Source organism: Marmota monax, unplaced genomic scaffold, assembly GCF_021218885.2.
Source record: "Marmota monax isolate L192 unplaced genomic scaffold, Marmota_monax_Labrador192_F-V1.1 WCK01_AAM20220418_F8-fsc00010, whole genome shotgun sequence".
Classification (NCBI taxonomy): Eukaryota; Metazoa; Chordata; class Mammalia; order Rodentia; family Sciuridae; genus Marmota; species Marmota monax.
In genome coordinates this window covers 20,278,276-20,292,796 of record NW_026692321.1, presented here as the reverse complement: position 1 = coordinate 20,292,796, position 14,521 = coordinate 20,278,276, and the positions used below count along the sequence as shown (strand labels likewise).

The window sequence follows — 14,521 nt, the reverse complement described above, 5'->3', positions numbered from 1 at the left end:
CCTGGCTGGTGCCTGTGGGTGTGGGACAGTCCCCTTAGTGTCTGATGACACCCTGTCCAGCCCTGGAAACCCATTCCTCACAACAAGCTGCTTGTGAGCCTGGGGTGGCTCACATAAGAGCGAGAGGACACTGCTCTGGGGAACCCTCCCCGCTGTGCGTTCATCCTACTTCTTTAGAAAAGTCAGGAAGAGCCTCCCAGGGCATTCAGGTCTAAGGTGGTAGCAGGGCTCCAGGCCTGAAGGTCAAGATTTTACAGAAGACTCATGTTGATTGTATGTTCATCATTGAGCAGGAACCCCTGGGTGACAGCGTTCTCGATTTGACAGGAAATATGCCCACTCAGTGGGGGAATATGGGGGGATCTCTATTGTTCGTTGGAAACCTTTGTAGGCAGGTGTATGAATCATTGGTTAAGTGGGGGAACTGATTACTTAGTTAAGGTGGCTTAAACAAAACGTTTGCAAATGGGAGGTCCTAGGAGCTTGTCAACCAGGAGTGGGGCTCGCAGGTCAAGCTGGTCAGCACAGTCTCTGGAAGGGCCTCAGGAAAAGATGGGGTTGTGAGCACATGAAGAGCCTCGGGCAGCCGGCCTGGGGGCTCATGGTGTTGTGACAGCTGGCAGCAGGGCACTGGAGGCCTAGAGAGGAGGAGGCAGCACCTGCATGAGGACTGTAAGCCAGACACCTAAGATCCCAGTGGCTCGGGGAGGCTGAGGCAGGAGGATTGCAAGTTTAAAGACAGGCTCAGTAACTTAGTAAGGCACTGAGCAACTCAGCAAGACCCTATCTCTAAATAAGATATTAAAAAGGGCTGGGGATGGGGCTCAGGGGCTAAGCGCCCCTGGTTTCAATCCTCAATACCGAGAGAGAGCAAGAGCGTGAGAGAGAGAGAGAGAGAGAGAGAGAGAGAGAGAGAGAGAGAACGAGAGAGTGGATGTGGGGATGGGGTCAATTGATGCTTAGGCACAGGGAAAGGGAAAGGAAGGAAGGGGCGAGGAGCAATTTGAACCAGACCTCCAGGGCACTAGTAATAAAGGTGGGGGTTCTGCACCTGTGGATTCAACCAACTGCAGACTGAAAATATTAAGAAATTGCGTCTGTACTGAATATGCAGATGTTTTTCTTGTCATTAGTCCTTAAATCATACAATATGGCAATGATTTATTTACATTGAATTAGGTATTGTAAGTAATCTAGAGATAGTTTATACAATAGCATGCTTATATGCAAATACTATTCTATCTTATACAAGAGATTTGAGTATCTGCAGATTTTGTTGTGTGTGGGGTGGGGCCTGGTGTGTGTCCATCCCTAAATCCCAAGAGACGACTGTAATTTCTTCGTGCCAGACCCTGAGCACTGCTTGTTCTGACTCACTGAACCTTTCTGTCTGTCCCATGAGGTTGTAGGAGCCCCATGTTGCAGAAGAAACCAAGGTCAAGTGGCTGTTCAAGTTCATGCACCTAGTAAGTGGTGGAGCCAGGATTTGACTCAGGCAGGCAGGCTGGCTCCAGAGCCCATGGGCCTCAATTTTGACAAAGCCAATTAGCCTCCGACTGGCTTTCATTGCAGCAGGGCTCCAGTTAGTTTTGTGACAGGGTCAAGTCCTGGCGGTAGTTGCAGTGAATGAGAGTGGGAAGCCACTGGGCCTGGGTGGCTGTGGCAGGGCAGGTGAGCCAGAGGAACGCCCCAGAGACAGCCTGAGAGTCAGTACAGGCAGAGGCGGGAGAGACCGGCGGGCAGCTGTCTGGGTTGTGCAATCGGCAGCCCACGCACGCTAAGAGGCACAGAGTCTTGAGTCCTCCTCCCACCTGGCAAGCATTCGAGTCCCAGGAGAGAGCACTGAGGCAGGATGAAGGGGACCAGAGCCACTCGAAGCCCTGACCATGCATACCTGTGTGTGGTGAAGGAATGAGCCTGAGGTGTCTCCCCCAGAGCAATCTGGCAGTCTGAGGCTGATCCTTGACCCTGACCCTGTGTTCTCAGGCATGACATCAGTTCCCAGCTGACTATGGAACAAACCCCTGATAAAACCCCTCCACGCACCTACTTCACTGACCTTCCACAGCTGCTCCTGGGGAAGTGGCACTCGCCTGTGAACACTGCCCTGTTCAAGGGAATTTGGGTCTTCCTTTGGCTCCAGTTCTCCAAAGCCTTGAGGACCAAGAAGATGATGGAGATGAACCACCTGGAAGAGGGTCTGGAATACTAGGCATGGTGCTACGGAAGGCAGGGGGCAGCTGTCCTCACTAATACCCCTCAGTCACCACTTCATTTCTAGGTGACACCTGGTGCCCTCCTCACTGTGACTCTATTGGCACCTGTGCAAACAGCCAAAGATCATCAGGAGCTGGGGTGTTCCATTTGGGGGCAAAATGAAGTCCTGGAGTTGAAAGAGATCGATTTTCTTGGGTGGCTCAAAGGGCGTGTTCCAGAGGGAACCTCTGGTGTGAGGAGGCTTCCAGGGAGGAGTGTGTTCCACGGGGACTTTGGAGAAGGGAGTAGTGGCTGTCTGGGAGGAGCAGATGGGTCTGCCACACCACCGCAGCTGCCCAGAGCAGGAGGGTCAGGATGAACATTCCTCAGCTGCTTTGGGGGCTACTTTTATTGCCAGGATTAACATTTATCATGACCCCAGGCTTGACCTCCCCTATTTGTAAAGAGTGGTGCTTCCAAGAGGTTTAGAGAATAACGAAGGAATAAACACAAGAACCCTAGAGATGGAAAACATGTTGTTAGGTCTCTTGGAGTTTTTTTCATATTTAACCTGAAATTAGTTCATGGACTCTACCATCTTGGTAATACCTTGGTAATTTTCCTCAATAACTGTAACAAATATTTTCATCAGCAAGTAGGCCATTATTTCAACAAGTGCATTTTGGACTTTAACCTGCAAATATTGCACAAACTTTGAAGTCAGAATTCTTTTCCTCCACCTGTGGGTTGGCCCTGGCTCAACCATCTGAAGATAAGTTGTCATTTATAGATATTTATGTAGCCACATAGATAATCTATCCACATATGCAAAGACTACCTCAAAGTACCTTTTAGTTGGTGGCATGCAGACACACAGAATACCCTAAGGCAAGTCTAGCCTTGGAACCAGGATACCTGAGCCTGACTCCAGTTTCATGGGACCTTGTCTGGTTCCCCACTCCAAGCCCCTCTCCTCATGTTGGAAAGCGCAAAAATGAGTACAGCCACAAATTGCTTAATGGGGATACATTGTAAGAAATGCTTAGTTAGGTGATTCTGTTGCTGTATGAACATCAGAGTGTGGTTACACAAACTAAGATGGCTACAGTGTCACTAGGAATATAATCTTGTGAAACTGTCATACGTGTTGTCACTGACCAATAGGCTGCTATGCAGCACACGACTGTATGTGAATGTCACATGCAGGGCCCATACACAGTAGATGCTCAATAAATGTTTTGAACTGGGGGAAGCTGGATAGCAGAATTGGAAAGAAACAGAGACCCTAGGACAATTCCTTGTGTTATAAGGAACAGAAAAGAGAGAGTAGGAGAAGGGATGGGTGGAGGGAAAGGAGACAGGGTTGGGGGAGAGAGTGGAATGGGCAAATCAAGAAGTAGGTATCCTGACCTCATGTCTTTGGGTGGGTTATTTACCTCTTTGAGACTCAGTTTTGATCTAAAAAATGGTAGTAATAATGGCCTCATTTAGCTGTAAGGATTCAAAAAGACCATGTATCCACCAATCCTCTATTTCTAGTTGGCACTTAATTTTCTTCTATTGTCACTGCATGTAAGAGCTATAGATGCATAAACCAAAGGTGGTATTTCTTGTTTTTTTTTTTTTTTAAGGACTGAAGAATTAATACTGATGCTATTGGTAGAAATAAAAAGCATCCCACCAAACATTCACATTAAGAACTGTGGGTCAGGCCTGTCCCCAGGAACTGGGGCAGGTTCTGGGGTGGTTCTATTAATAGGCTCAAGCACAAGGCAAAGCCAGTGTGGTCACTGTGCTGGCAAGGCCGCGACTCCAAAACACCGTCAGGAACCAAAACTGAGTAAGAGGCAAAAGTGAACTGTGCTGCTCTGATGTCCTTGCTGTGAGAAAGCATGGGCCAGGAGGATAAGCAGGTCACTGGGTCACTGTTCTACAGTGCAGCCCAGAATCCTGCTGAGTTAGAGAGCATGTGTGTGTGTGGGGGGGTCCCACAATGTGGCTCATCTCTCATTCGTTCAAACTCAAGATGACTCATCATTTTGTCTTCCTGGTAATCCAGACAGGGCCACGCTTCCAAAGGCCACATTCGCTGGCAGGACTTTCTAACAGGGGCATTCTGACTTTTTAGAAAAAGGCCAAAGTCAACATCAGAAAATCTTTTTTCTGGTTTGCAGTAATAGTCACTGTTTACCAAATGTCACTGCAGGCTGAGCAGTTGGTGCTTTATGTCCTTCTCACAGCCTTGGAGGGCAGGTATTTATTCCCACTTCACAGGTAAGGATGGCAGAAATCAAATTAAGCAGACTTGTGCTAAAGCCTACTCCCCACCCTTGGGTCTTCCACCACGATGACCCTCCTCCTCTGCATTCAGTGACCTCACCTTGGTGGCTTGAAATTGGTCAAGGTGGGGGCGTTTATACCATGGAAACTGGCAAGAAGTACCAATGGGAAAACTGGCAAGAAGTCTTCTTACCCCTGCCCCTTTTGTAACCACAATCATCTGGTTGTTAAATATATACCAGATCCTAAGTGGACAGACCCAGGAGTCAAATATAAGTCTCCTCCTGAAGCTCATGTTCTTTCTAGTTCATGGCCCAGAAAATGAGCTTCCCCTAAAAGCACACCATCAGCCTGTGGGTGGGGGTGCCCTTGAAGGCCCAACTGCTGGGAAGAACATTAGCTGCCCAGGGCCCTTGTCCCTCCTCCCTGGCCCCACAGGGGATGCCCTATCAGATCCAAGTATTATTAGTAAACACCTCTGAGCCTTTTTCCTTATCTGTGCTGAGCTAAAGATTCGACTTAAATTACAAGGGCTGAGGAAGCTGGAGACAGGATTTACGAGGTAATAATAATGTGCTCTCCTCTCTGGCACTTCTCATCTTCAAAGCATTTATAGCCATTTACTAATTAGTCCTGGGCTGCACTCTGCAGGTACAACCCCTGATGACTGAGAAACCAGCAAGAAGTGTTCGAAAACATGCAGGTGACCCTTGCTCATTTCCAAGTGCCACTTGCTTCTGTTGCTGAGAAAGAGATCACACAAACCCTGATGATTGAATCACTGGCATTTGAAACATAAAAATGGTTATTGTCTCTTTTGTCATTTAGTTTCCCCAAAGAAAACCAGCTCAAACCCTCCCTCTGGGGTACGGTTGCTGAAAGTCTTCTAAGTCCTCTCAAAAATCATATAATCTCCAATCCCCACAAACCAACACATAGTACCTCAGTTTTTTCTGGGAAATAAAAATAAGCCTCAGAGCAGTGAAGTATGTGAAAGGTGGCATGGGACTGGAAGCCAGGAGCTTGGGCTCAGTCCTGATGCCAGCACTGCCTGGTTGGTGATCCTGGGTGACTCACTTAACCTCTCTGATCCTCTTTCCTTATCTGGGGGACAGGGCCAACTCTTTTCACTTGCTGATATCTCAGGTCTGCTGTAAGGATGCACTGGGCCCATGTCTGCGACAGCACTTCTGACTTACAGTGCACGAGCTTTGCTGGTACATGAGGGAGTCGTTAATTATCCCGCCAGCCTGAGCATGTGTGGACCCCTAGAAATTGGCAGGAGCAGAGGGCAACAGATCACATCGCCTGCTATAGGCTACTGCCAGGGCTGAGTGGCTATTGGAATGTGGAGGGTCCAGTCCATGTGAGCTCACCCATTCCATGCTGCAGGCCACCCTCTACTAGAACCAGAGCTAGAAATGCCTACCGAATGCAGTGCAAGCTCTGGCTCCCTCAGCTCTTGGCTCAGGGGACAGCAGAGCCCAACGCGTGTGCCTCCACAGGCAGAGAGTGGCCAGAACAATCCTAAGGGACTGTGCCATGGAGCTGTACAGGGGATCTGCAGCTTGGCACCCAACTGCCCTGAGTAGAGAGGCACCTTCCTGTGGGCAGCTGCTGGACAGGTCAGAAGAGAATCCGGGATGGCCAGCTGGCTTAGTGGGTCAGGGCCACTTCCCAGGACAGTCACCTGGGGAGTTTCACCAAGATCCAGACACCCACATCCCAGTTTATGAGAGTATGGTTCAAGAGGCCTACAGGAGGGACTAGAAACCTCCCAGGGAATTCTGATGAGCCGAGGCCATGGTCTGGTCCAGCCCCCTCCTTGTATCACAGAGGGGAACACAGACTGCTCTGCGTCCTGGGGATTCCAAGGTTTCAGGTGGGGGGCAGTGCCCGCTGGCGAACCCAGAGCGGGGCAGCTCCTCATCTGGCAGCCCAGCGAGGAGGGCTGTTCTCCAGCCTCCTGACAATATTCCTGGACTGGAAATACAGGAAGGAGAAGCAGCCTCACCAGCCCCACAGGCCCAGAACCCGTTCCCTTTGGGGGTCCCCTGGTAAAACAACTCCAAGGGCCACATGGGTAAGATGCTCATTTCAGGGGGGAAAAAAAAGCCAAGGGCTGGCCAACCTCATAGCTTAACAGAAGTCTCGGAGACAAAGACTTTAGAAGAAGGTAGGTACATTTATGATGTCTTAACTCTCCCTGGAAAGTTACTGCATCGTGGCCTGTGAGTTTATTTCTTCCAGCTAAGAAATATAAAGAAGGGGAGAGAGAGAGGGAGCAACCAGCAATGGAGGGTGCTAGGATTCGGGGTACCACCAGCCAGCTCAAGTTTGGGTTCCAGCAAGCGGGGCCATCTGGGGCACGCAAAGCTGCCGTGAGAGCAACACAACTGCCATGAATTCCAAGTGGCTTCCAGGAAGCAGCCATGGGTGCTGACACGCATGTGGGCCGAGCAGTCTGGCTGGCCCCCTCTCAACACTGGTGTTTCCTAGAGCTTTCCATTGGCAAATGCAGCCTCCTGGAACTGAGGGACAAAGGTTTTGAAATAAGCCCTGGTGGGAAAGAAGGGAGAAAAAAAAATTGTGGTTAGTACAACTTGAAAAAAAGTGCAACTCAGAGCTTTTCACTCTAATTCAGAACAGTTGTTATTTATTGTTTGTGCATCTTGGAGTGGATTTTCCTCCTCTGCCAATGCAAAGCCCTCTGGATTTTTCCCAGGGAGGTACATGCAGCTCACTGCTGTGTTCTCTCTCATGGATATTTTAAGGGCAGGTACACAGATCTTCCTGGCTGCGGATTCAAGACACATCAGGACTCAGGCTTTGCTGTCCGTTCCCAGAACTAAGACAATGACCTGATCCAAGCCATAACACAGAGTGTCTGTTTCAACCACCCTATCATTTCAGCAGTCTGAAATATCAGCGGGATTGCACTTTCCCCTCAATTGGACCCTTGCCTTCATATACACAAAGAGGACCTAATAAGAATTTATAATAGAGACAGGGTCTGCATTTATTTTCAAACACATAAGCAGTCTGGTCCACTGGAAAGAAAGCCAGGCTATTTTTTTTTTTTTTTGGTGGTGTGGGGATTGAACCCAGGGCCTTGTGCATGCAAGACAAGCACTCTACCAACTGAGCTATATCCAGCCTGGGGGCTGTATATTTTTAAAAGAAACTTCTCCAAAGATGTGGCAGGATCTGGGGCAAATCATATGGGCTTCTGGATACCCAATGTCTGATCTATAGAAACGGGGCCACATTCCACACCAGGAGGTATGCATGAGCTGAGCCCGTTCTGTGCCATGTGCTGAATTGGGGCATAAGATGGCCCAGGCATGGCACCTGCCATGTGGGAACACTCAGAGGAGGTAGCAGGCATAGAAATAATACCATGCCAGGTGGCAAGAGCATCTCTGGAGGTGCTGTGGCAAGGGCGGGTCTGTGAGGGAGGAGTGGGCATTATGGGCAAAGGACACAGCAAGAACCGAGGCTTGTTGGTAGGAGGGAGCTGCAGAGACGGGGGCCCTGGTTACCCAGACTTACCTCTTAGACCCCCACCAACTCCCACACAACCATGGTGACGCTTTACATACACAGAGGTGGCTCACTCAGCAATCTCGCCCTCTAGAACAGTGACAAGAACTGGGAAGGGCCACCAGGAAAACCTGTCACCACACAGTCTGATGTTCTACCAAATGCATTCACAAAATGTTTATCAAAGAATAGTTTATAAAATTGAATGATTGTCAATTAGTTAAAAGATCTATGTATTTAGAATATGATTCTAATAAGCCTGACTACCGGCCTCTGGCTCCCAGAAGATCAGAAGCATCAAATCAGGCTACCTTAAAGGCAGGAGGCAGGTTTGCCTCACTAGTGAGAAGCAACAATGTATACCAAACTGCCTGCGAGAAGACAACAGAAAACTACCTAGGAGACAGCTAGCTCAACAGGGATCCCCTGTGTGGGGGGTGATGGCCTCCATCACTCAACAGGCCTGGGGGCATCTCTAGACCAATGAATGAAGTTACTGATGCTACTTCACTGCCTCTTCCCCACCAAGTCAACTGAGACTCTTTCCAACTGGGCCTCTGTGAATGTTCTGGCTCTTTCTCAATCCTAGCTGCCACACAGCTTCTCTGCAGCAGTTAAATGTTGGCTCCTCTCTCTGGAAGTTCTCTTTCCCTGGAACTTCCATGACATTGAACGTCACCGATCTCCTTCCTCGCTTTCAGATGGAATCTTTCCTTGAGCTTGTCCCTCCCTGCTCTCCTCTCCCCTCGTGCAGAGCAAGGTCAAGATCATGGTTGCTGGGTTACCAAAGGCTTGCATCATCCTTAGCAGAGCACTCCTCAGCCTGGTTTCCAGTCCTCCTTCCCCTCTTGAACTTCCAGTCCCACATTCCCAACCACCTGTGGGACATTCTGACCTGGAAATTGCTCTGGCATTCAAACCAGCCTGTCCCACAGGGCACCTTCATCACTGTTACAGGGCTGACAGTGCTATGTCCAATTGATACTTCTGCAATGGAGCTCCCAGTTCCCTAAATCCCTGTGGTGAATCTCCTCTCTTATCCCATGTCCCTCCATTCTGGGTGACATCTCTGGCTCTGGTCTTGTTACTGTTCAATGAAACTGCTGTAGAAGCTTCTTCCCCCTTTCTGGAGTGTGGTCTCTGCACCAACCTGACCAAGACCTTAATGTTTTCTAAACTCTCAGCCTGACTGTCAGTGACAATTACCGACTCCAACTCATTAAAAAAAAAAAAAAAAAAGATTTGACCTCTAGTATGTTTTTTGGGGTCTCATACCCCTCTTAAAAGCTAATAAAGTAAAGGATTATCTCCCCCAGAAAATGTGCGAGGGCCCCCAATTGCACATGCCACTGTAGGGTGTCATGAACCCCCACATGCCACTACATGATGTCCGGAAGCCCTTCCATGGTCCGGCACAGGAGCCCAGGTCTACATATCTTCCCCTGACTGTGGCCACCTGCTCTTGCTCACATGTGCCATTTTTCATCTCTGGGCTTTATGCATATTCAGGCCAGATGCCCCTGCTCCCTAAGTCCTCCCTGGCCACCAGAAAGTTCTCTTCTGCATGCAGACACTCTTTGTTCTTCTTCCAGGGCCCCGGTCCCATGTATTCATGTCCTTCTCACTGGCTTACACTTCTGGCCCATGGAAAGCTGGGGTGGGGTGTGTCCTCCTCTCAGGGATCCCAGGCCTGGCTCAGCATGCTGCCCATGGAAAGCACTCAGTCTGGCTTTGTGGTTCTAATTAATGTAACTCATGATGGCACTAGTTTGCAAGAAGCCGATAAAGTAGGTCCATCACACACTGTTTAAGAAGGTGGGAGAGATAGCAACCCTAGAAAGCAGTCAATGTAAAATTTATGTACCAATGAAAAAAAATTTAATTTGTTTGAGAAAGACAGACAAGGCACCCTCCTCCATCCACTCCTGATGGAAAGCACTCAGTCAGCTGAGCTGTCACCTTCTCTGATACTTAGGACCCAAAAACCCTTGCCTGTGATCAGCCGGCCATAATTATCCTTAATGCACCAGGGGAACTATGATGGTGGCAGAAGGAACCCTCGACCTGGAGTGAGACTGGGTGGGCCAAGGGGAGCCCTGGTCTTCATTCCCTATGGTGAGTAGGGGTGATAAGCTCACCCTGAGGCGATCCTTGCTTGGAAAAATGTGTGGCAACTGTCAACTGCTGCCCAGATGTGACAGCCTTCCATTCCTTACACGTTTCAGCTGCTGATTTTCCAGCAGTCTGGGGAAAGTCTGGTGGTCCTTGTTCTGGGGGTCAGAGAAGGACAGGTCACTGTCAGCTTCTGCGCTTTTGCTTTACTGCTTCAAGAGTGCCATGGGATGGCCCCCACCCTGGCCATGTTCCAGGTGAGGGCTGGAAGGGAGAGGCTGCAGCTTATCTACACCAAGGCCCCTGACATTCCCCATGAGTGGATGGTTCTGGCCACAATGATCTCCCGGGGTACTGGCCTGAGCCTGGCAGTCATCAGCCAAGGGGCTCTCCACCGCCCCTCATGGGACCTGAAGCTAATCCACCAGCTCAGTTTTTCCTTGGAAACTTCTGAGGACAGGGGCTGCAAGCTCCTTACACCAAAGGGTCTTGGCAAGAGGGAGCAAGCTTGACAGGCAGACTCTCATTTGCAGAAAGTTCCACAGTTTCTTGTGTGTCCCGGGCTTTCCCTGCCAGGGCAAACTGCGTGCCACCAAAGGGAAGCGCAGTGAGGGCTATTTAAAGGCAGGGTGCTACCAGCTGTTTGCAGTGGGTGCTTCTCAATTTGGATCCTTGTCAAGTCAGTTGAGGGGGAGGGAGGGGAGAGAAGGGGAAAAATGACAACTAGCTCCCACCATTTATAGATGTTTGTAAAGCACTGCTTTCATTTATTTCACTTTTTATCAGAGAAAATGGAGAGCTTCCCGGAGTGAAGCTTGCTAATGGCACTAGTTATCTGTCATCTTTTTAAAAAAATCTGTGACCCAAAGGCAAAATGTATGGTAAGCTTTGGAAATACATGCTGGTGTCTTCTCATTAGGTAGCCAAGGGGGGGCCCACAGGAGAGAGGCCTGGAGTTAGCCAAGCCCCTCACTGTACTCACACTGGAAGGGAATCTATTTTTAGGCCAAATTAGAGCTCAGTATGCTTGAGGACAAATAAGATTCTTACCCTCTTCACTGACCTCAGCTGCTTTACTCAGGGTTTCAGAAAATCATAACTTAGTCCACTTCAAGTCTCAGGAGAATAAAGCCTAGAGAACAAATCCAAGGCCAAGGCTAGGTGGGTTCTGCACAGACTGAGAGCAGGAGGGGAGGTGGCCTAGGCTTCAGCTCACAGGCACAGCATAGGGAGGGGAGCAGAGTCCCTGGACCAGAGTCAGGATGCTCAAAGGCTCCACTTTTCTAGTCCTGGAGCCCAGCATCAGTCTGTCCCTCTCTAGGCTTCCATTCCCTCATCTACACAGCTGAGGACTGAGTGGAGGATCTCCATGCCACATGCTGCTGGATGTGGACAAGAGTGGAGAACACAGGCCCTGGGGCCGGCCAGACTTGAGCTGCAGGCCTAGTCATGCTCTTGCTAGCTGGATCCCTTAGGCAAGTGACTGTAGCTTTAGATTCTTTATCTGTAAAGTGGAAATTGATTGTGCCTGCCTTAGAGGGTTCTTGTGGGGATTCAATGAGATGGTCCAAGTATATACTTGGCATGGTACCTGGCATACAGATGATCAATAATGCCAACAGTTACCATGGGTACCAAGTTGGATCTAATGGAATTCTAGAAACAGCCACAAGCATGTGCAACTGCAGAAGAGAGAAACGTATGTGGAGAGAGGTCCTAAGGTCCCTGCCTCAGTTCATACTTTTCCCTGGGGCTCCTTGGATGGGCCCCTCCCTTCTCATTTATTGTATTGATCGGGTAGCGAGAGGCACAAAGATGGTCACTCAGCCAAAGCCACTGCTATATTGTGTATCTTTTAAAATTTAGTCCTGAGCTGCTTGTGGCATACTGTTGGTATATAAGGGCAAACTGCAGTCAGAGGCACCAACAGGTCCTTGTCTTCTGCCCACACGTGCAGGACATCTCCTTGTGTGCAGTCAAAGATTGGATCAGGGAGGAGGTCACAGCTATTGGCCAGAAACATGTTAAGAATCATGTGGCTCTGGCTGCCAAAAAAAGGTCAATGTCAGTCAGCCTGGTCCTTGGGCAGACCTTTTCATTTTGCCAAAGCCTAAACAATTGTCTTCTTCCAGAACAGGACTTGAATTCTGCAACTCAAAAATGCTTTTCTTTGGGCAATCGTAAGATGAGACATATGATGTTTGCTAGAGCCAGGCCAATGTAGTTGGGGGGTGGGGGTGGTGGGAGAAGTGGTCCAGGGACATGACCCTCACTGTCAGGAAATCAAGAACATATAAATCAAGTCAGAGGTCATTTCTGCAAATAGAGGCAAGTTCCAAACATCTAAATCTCATTGCTTTTTCCAGTTTTATTCTGCAGCTGTGATTTCAACCGGCACATGTTTTTAATCAGTCATATGAAAACCGATTGTGGTCTGAAAATCAAAGCAGTCCTGTAAATAGTGTAAGACAAGTCCCGCTAATCATGCCTCGTGGTCTTGCCTTGTCCTCATTGTCCTGAACCGCCACTGTAAATACTGACTCATTCGGGGTCCTCGCCTCGTGTCAAAGCATCGTCCCTACAATAGGATCTCTACAAAGAGAGTTGGTGCTATCTCAGTGCCCCCCCACCCCAAACTCTCCAAAGGCCTACGTGACACAACTACCCATTCGACTCAGGTGCCCTGGTGAGCAAGTGACTGGCATGAGAGGAGCTTGTTTTGTAGTAGTGCCCTGGGTGATGGCAGCCTGGCTCTCTGGCTTTAGGAACAAACAAGTGGTTGTGACAGTCCCCATACACATACACCTGTGAGTAGGCCTGGTTTGTTTGCAGGGGATCTAAGCTTGTCAAGTGAGGAATTAACACACTTGAGAGGCGAAGGCTTGATATCACACTGGATCACAGCTTACAGCTTCCTGCACAAGGCCTTACCCTCACCCTCAGCTGGACTCCATTTCCCCTCCACTGGATCCATGGCACACTGGGCACTAACTTTGGCCTAGCCATGGTCTGCCTTGGTTTGCGATATTTAGATTCCTATCTAGACTGCTTTACGCAGCTTTTGCTGTGAGAAGGCTGAGACTATACTTTCAGAATGTGCTGAGTTAAAGTGAATATGTTTTTTCAGAGATCCATTCCTAGACATCAAAGTATTGGGATGAAATCTGGTTTCTGCCAAATCACAGAGTATTTAAAAATATTAAAGTGATCAAAATTACCTAGAGTTCTCTCTTTCTGAAGCTGTCTGGAGCTTGCCAGTTCTTTGGGGGCTAACACAGTTTGCAGCCAGTTTCTGCAACTGCAGTGGCCAGGACTTGCTCCCAGGGGCTGCAGGTCTCTCTGTTCCTTGGTGCAGTGTTTGAGACAGGGAAGGAGGAAAACACAGGACCAGCTGGCCGAATTCCATTAGGACAGGGACAGGGAATCCTAATGGGCCCCTAAGCCTACTTGGCCACAGAATGGCCTTCTCCTCGGGTTTCCATCTTAGTGTGCATATATCTGTCACATATGAACCTCCTCTTACACACGCCTACAAGCCTCTGCAGGATAAGACCGCTGGTCACATATGCCCATCTCTGCATCTCCAGCCTCAAGCCTAGTACCCAACACATAGTAGCTCAATGCAGATTTCTCAAAAAAATGCAAATATTTGGCTTATTTGAAGATATACTTTAGAATGGCAGAATTCTATAACAGAAGGAAACCTCCACACAGTCAATCAGGACAGGGAAGGGAAAACTGAGGGCTGGGTGCAAAACTGAGGACAGGTTGCAATGGTCCCCCGACTATGGCAGGTAACAATTCTATGTCACATAGGCCTTCTATGCAGTCCCTGGATAGAGGGCCAAATCTGGGAACAGTTCATCTTCAGTGTCCCTGATGCTCCCCTTGAGGGCCTCACAGCAGGTGAGCTGCAATCTGGTACGTGGATCAATGCAGCCTGCCCCTGGCCCAGAGCTAGTAGGCAGAGTGGGCTCCATCTCCTTCCTCTCAGGTGGACACTGCTTCCATCTTAATCTGCTTGGTGACAGGCTATGGTGGCTGTGTGGCCACATGGCCAGTGAGAAAGGCTGGGAAAAATGAGGCATAGTTAGTTGGGTTGGGGCCGAGGCCAGGTAGTGGGCATGGGAGGCTAAGGAACATGGTGCTGCCTAGGCCCTGGGGACCAAAGCAGAGCCCCAGTCCTGTGCTCATCTGCTCTTCCCGTCTCCACCTGTATTGTGTGTCTGGGTGTCAGGTCCACTGCCTGCTCTGCCCATGGCTGCACAAGCAGGAGTTCAGCACAGGCCATGATGGTGGCCACATGGATGCCCATGGAGAATGCAGGACCTAACCACAGTTGTGGCCATGAGAAAGGCGACTCACCTGCTGGGCAGAAGTGGCCACTGTC

The 14,521-nt window shown here is 49.3% G+C and overlaps 1 protein-coding gene across 1 annotated transcript in view; it reads right to left on the bottom strand.

Moving 5' to 3' along the window:
- Positions 1 to 6,641: 6,641 nt before the first annotated feature.
- Positions 6,642 to 14,521, bottom strand: part of Babam2 (BRISC and BRCA1 A complex member 2) — a 404,038-nt gene continuing 396,158 nt past the window's right edge. The window contains exon 12 of the mRNA XM_046441540.2: positions 6,642 to 7,035. Within this exon, the coding sequence (XP_046297496.1) occupies positions 6,972 to 7,035 (64 nt within the window). The 3' untranslated portion in view covers positions 6,642 to 6,971. The remainder of the gene's footprint in view (positions 7,036 to 14,521) is intronic.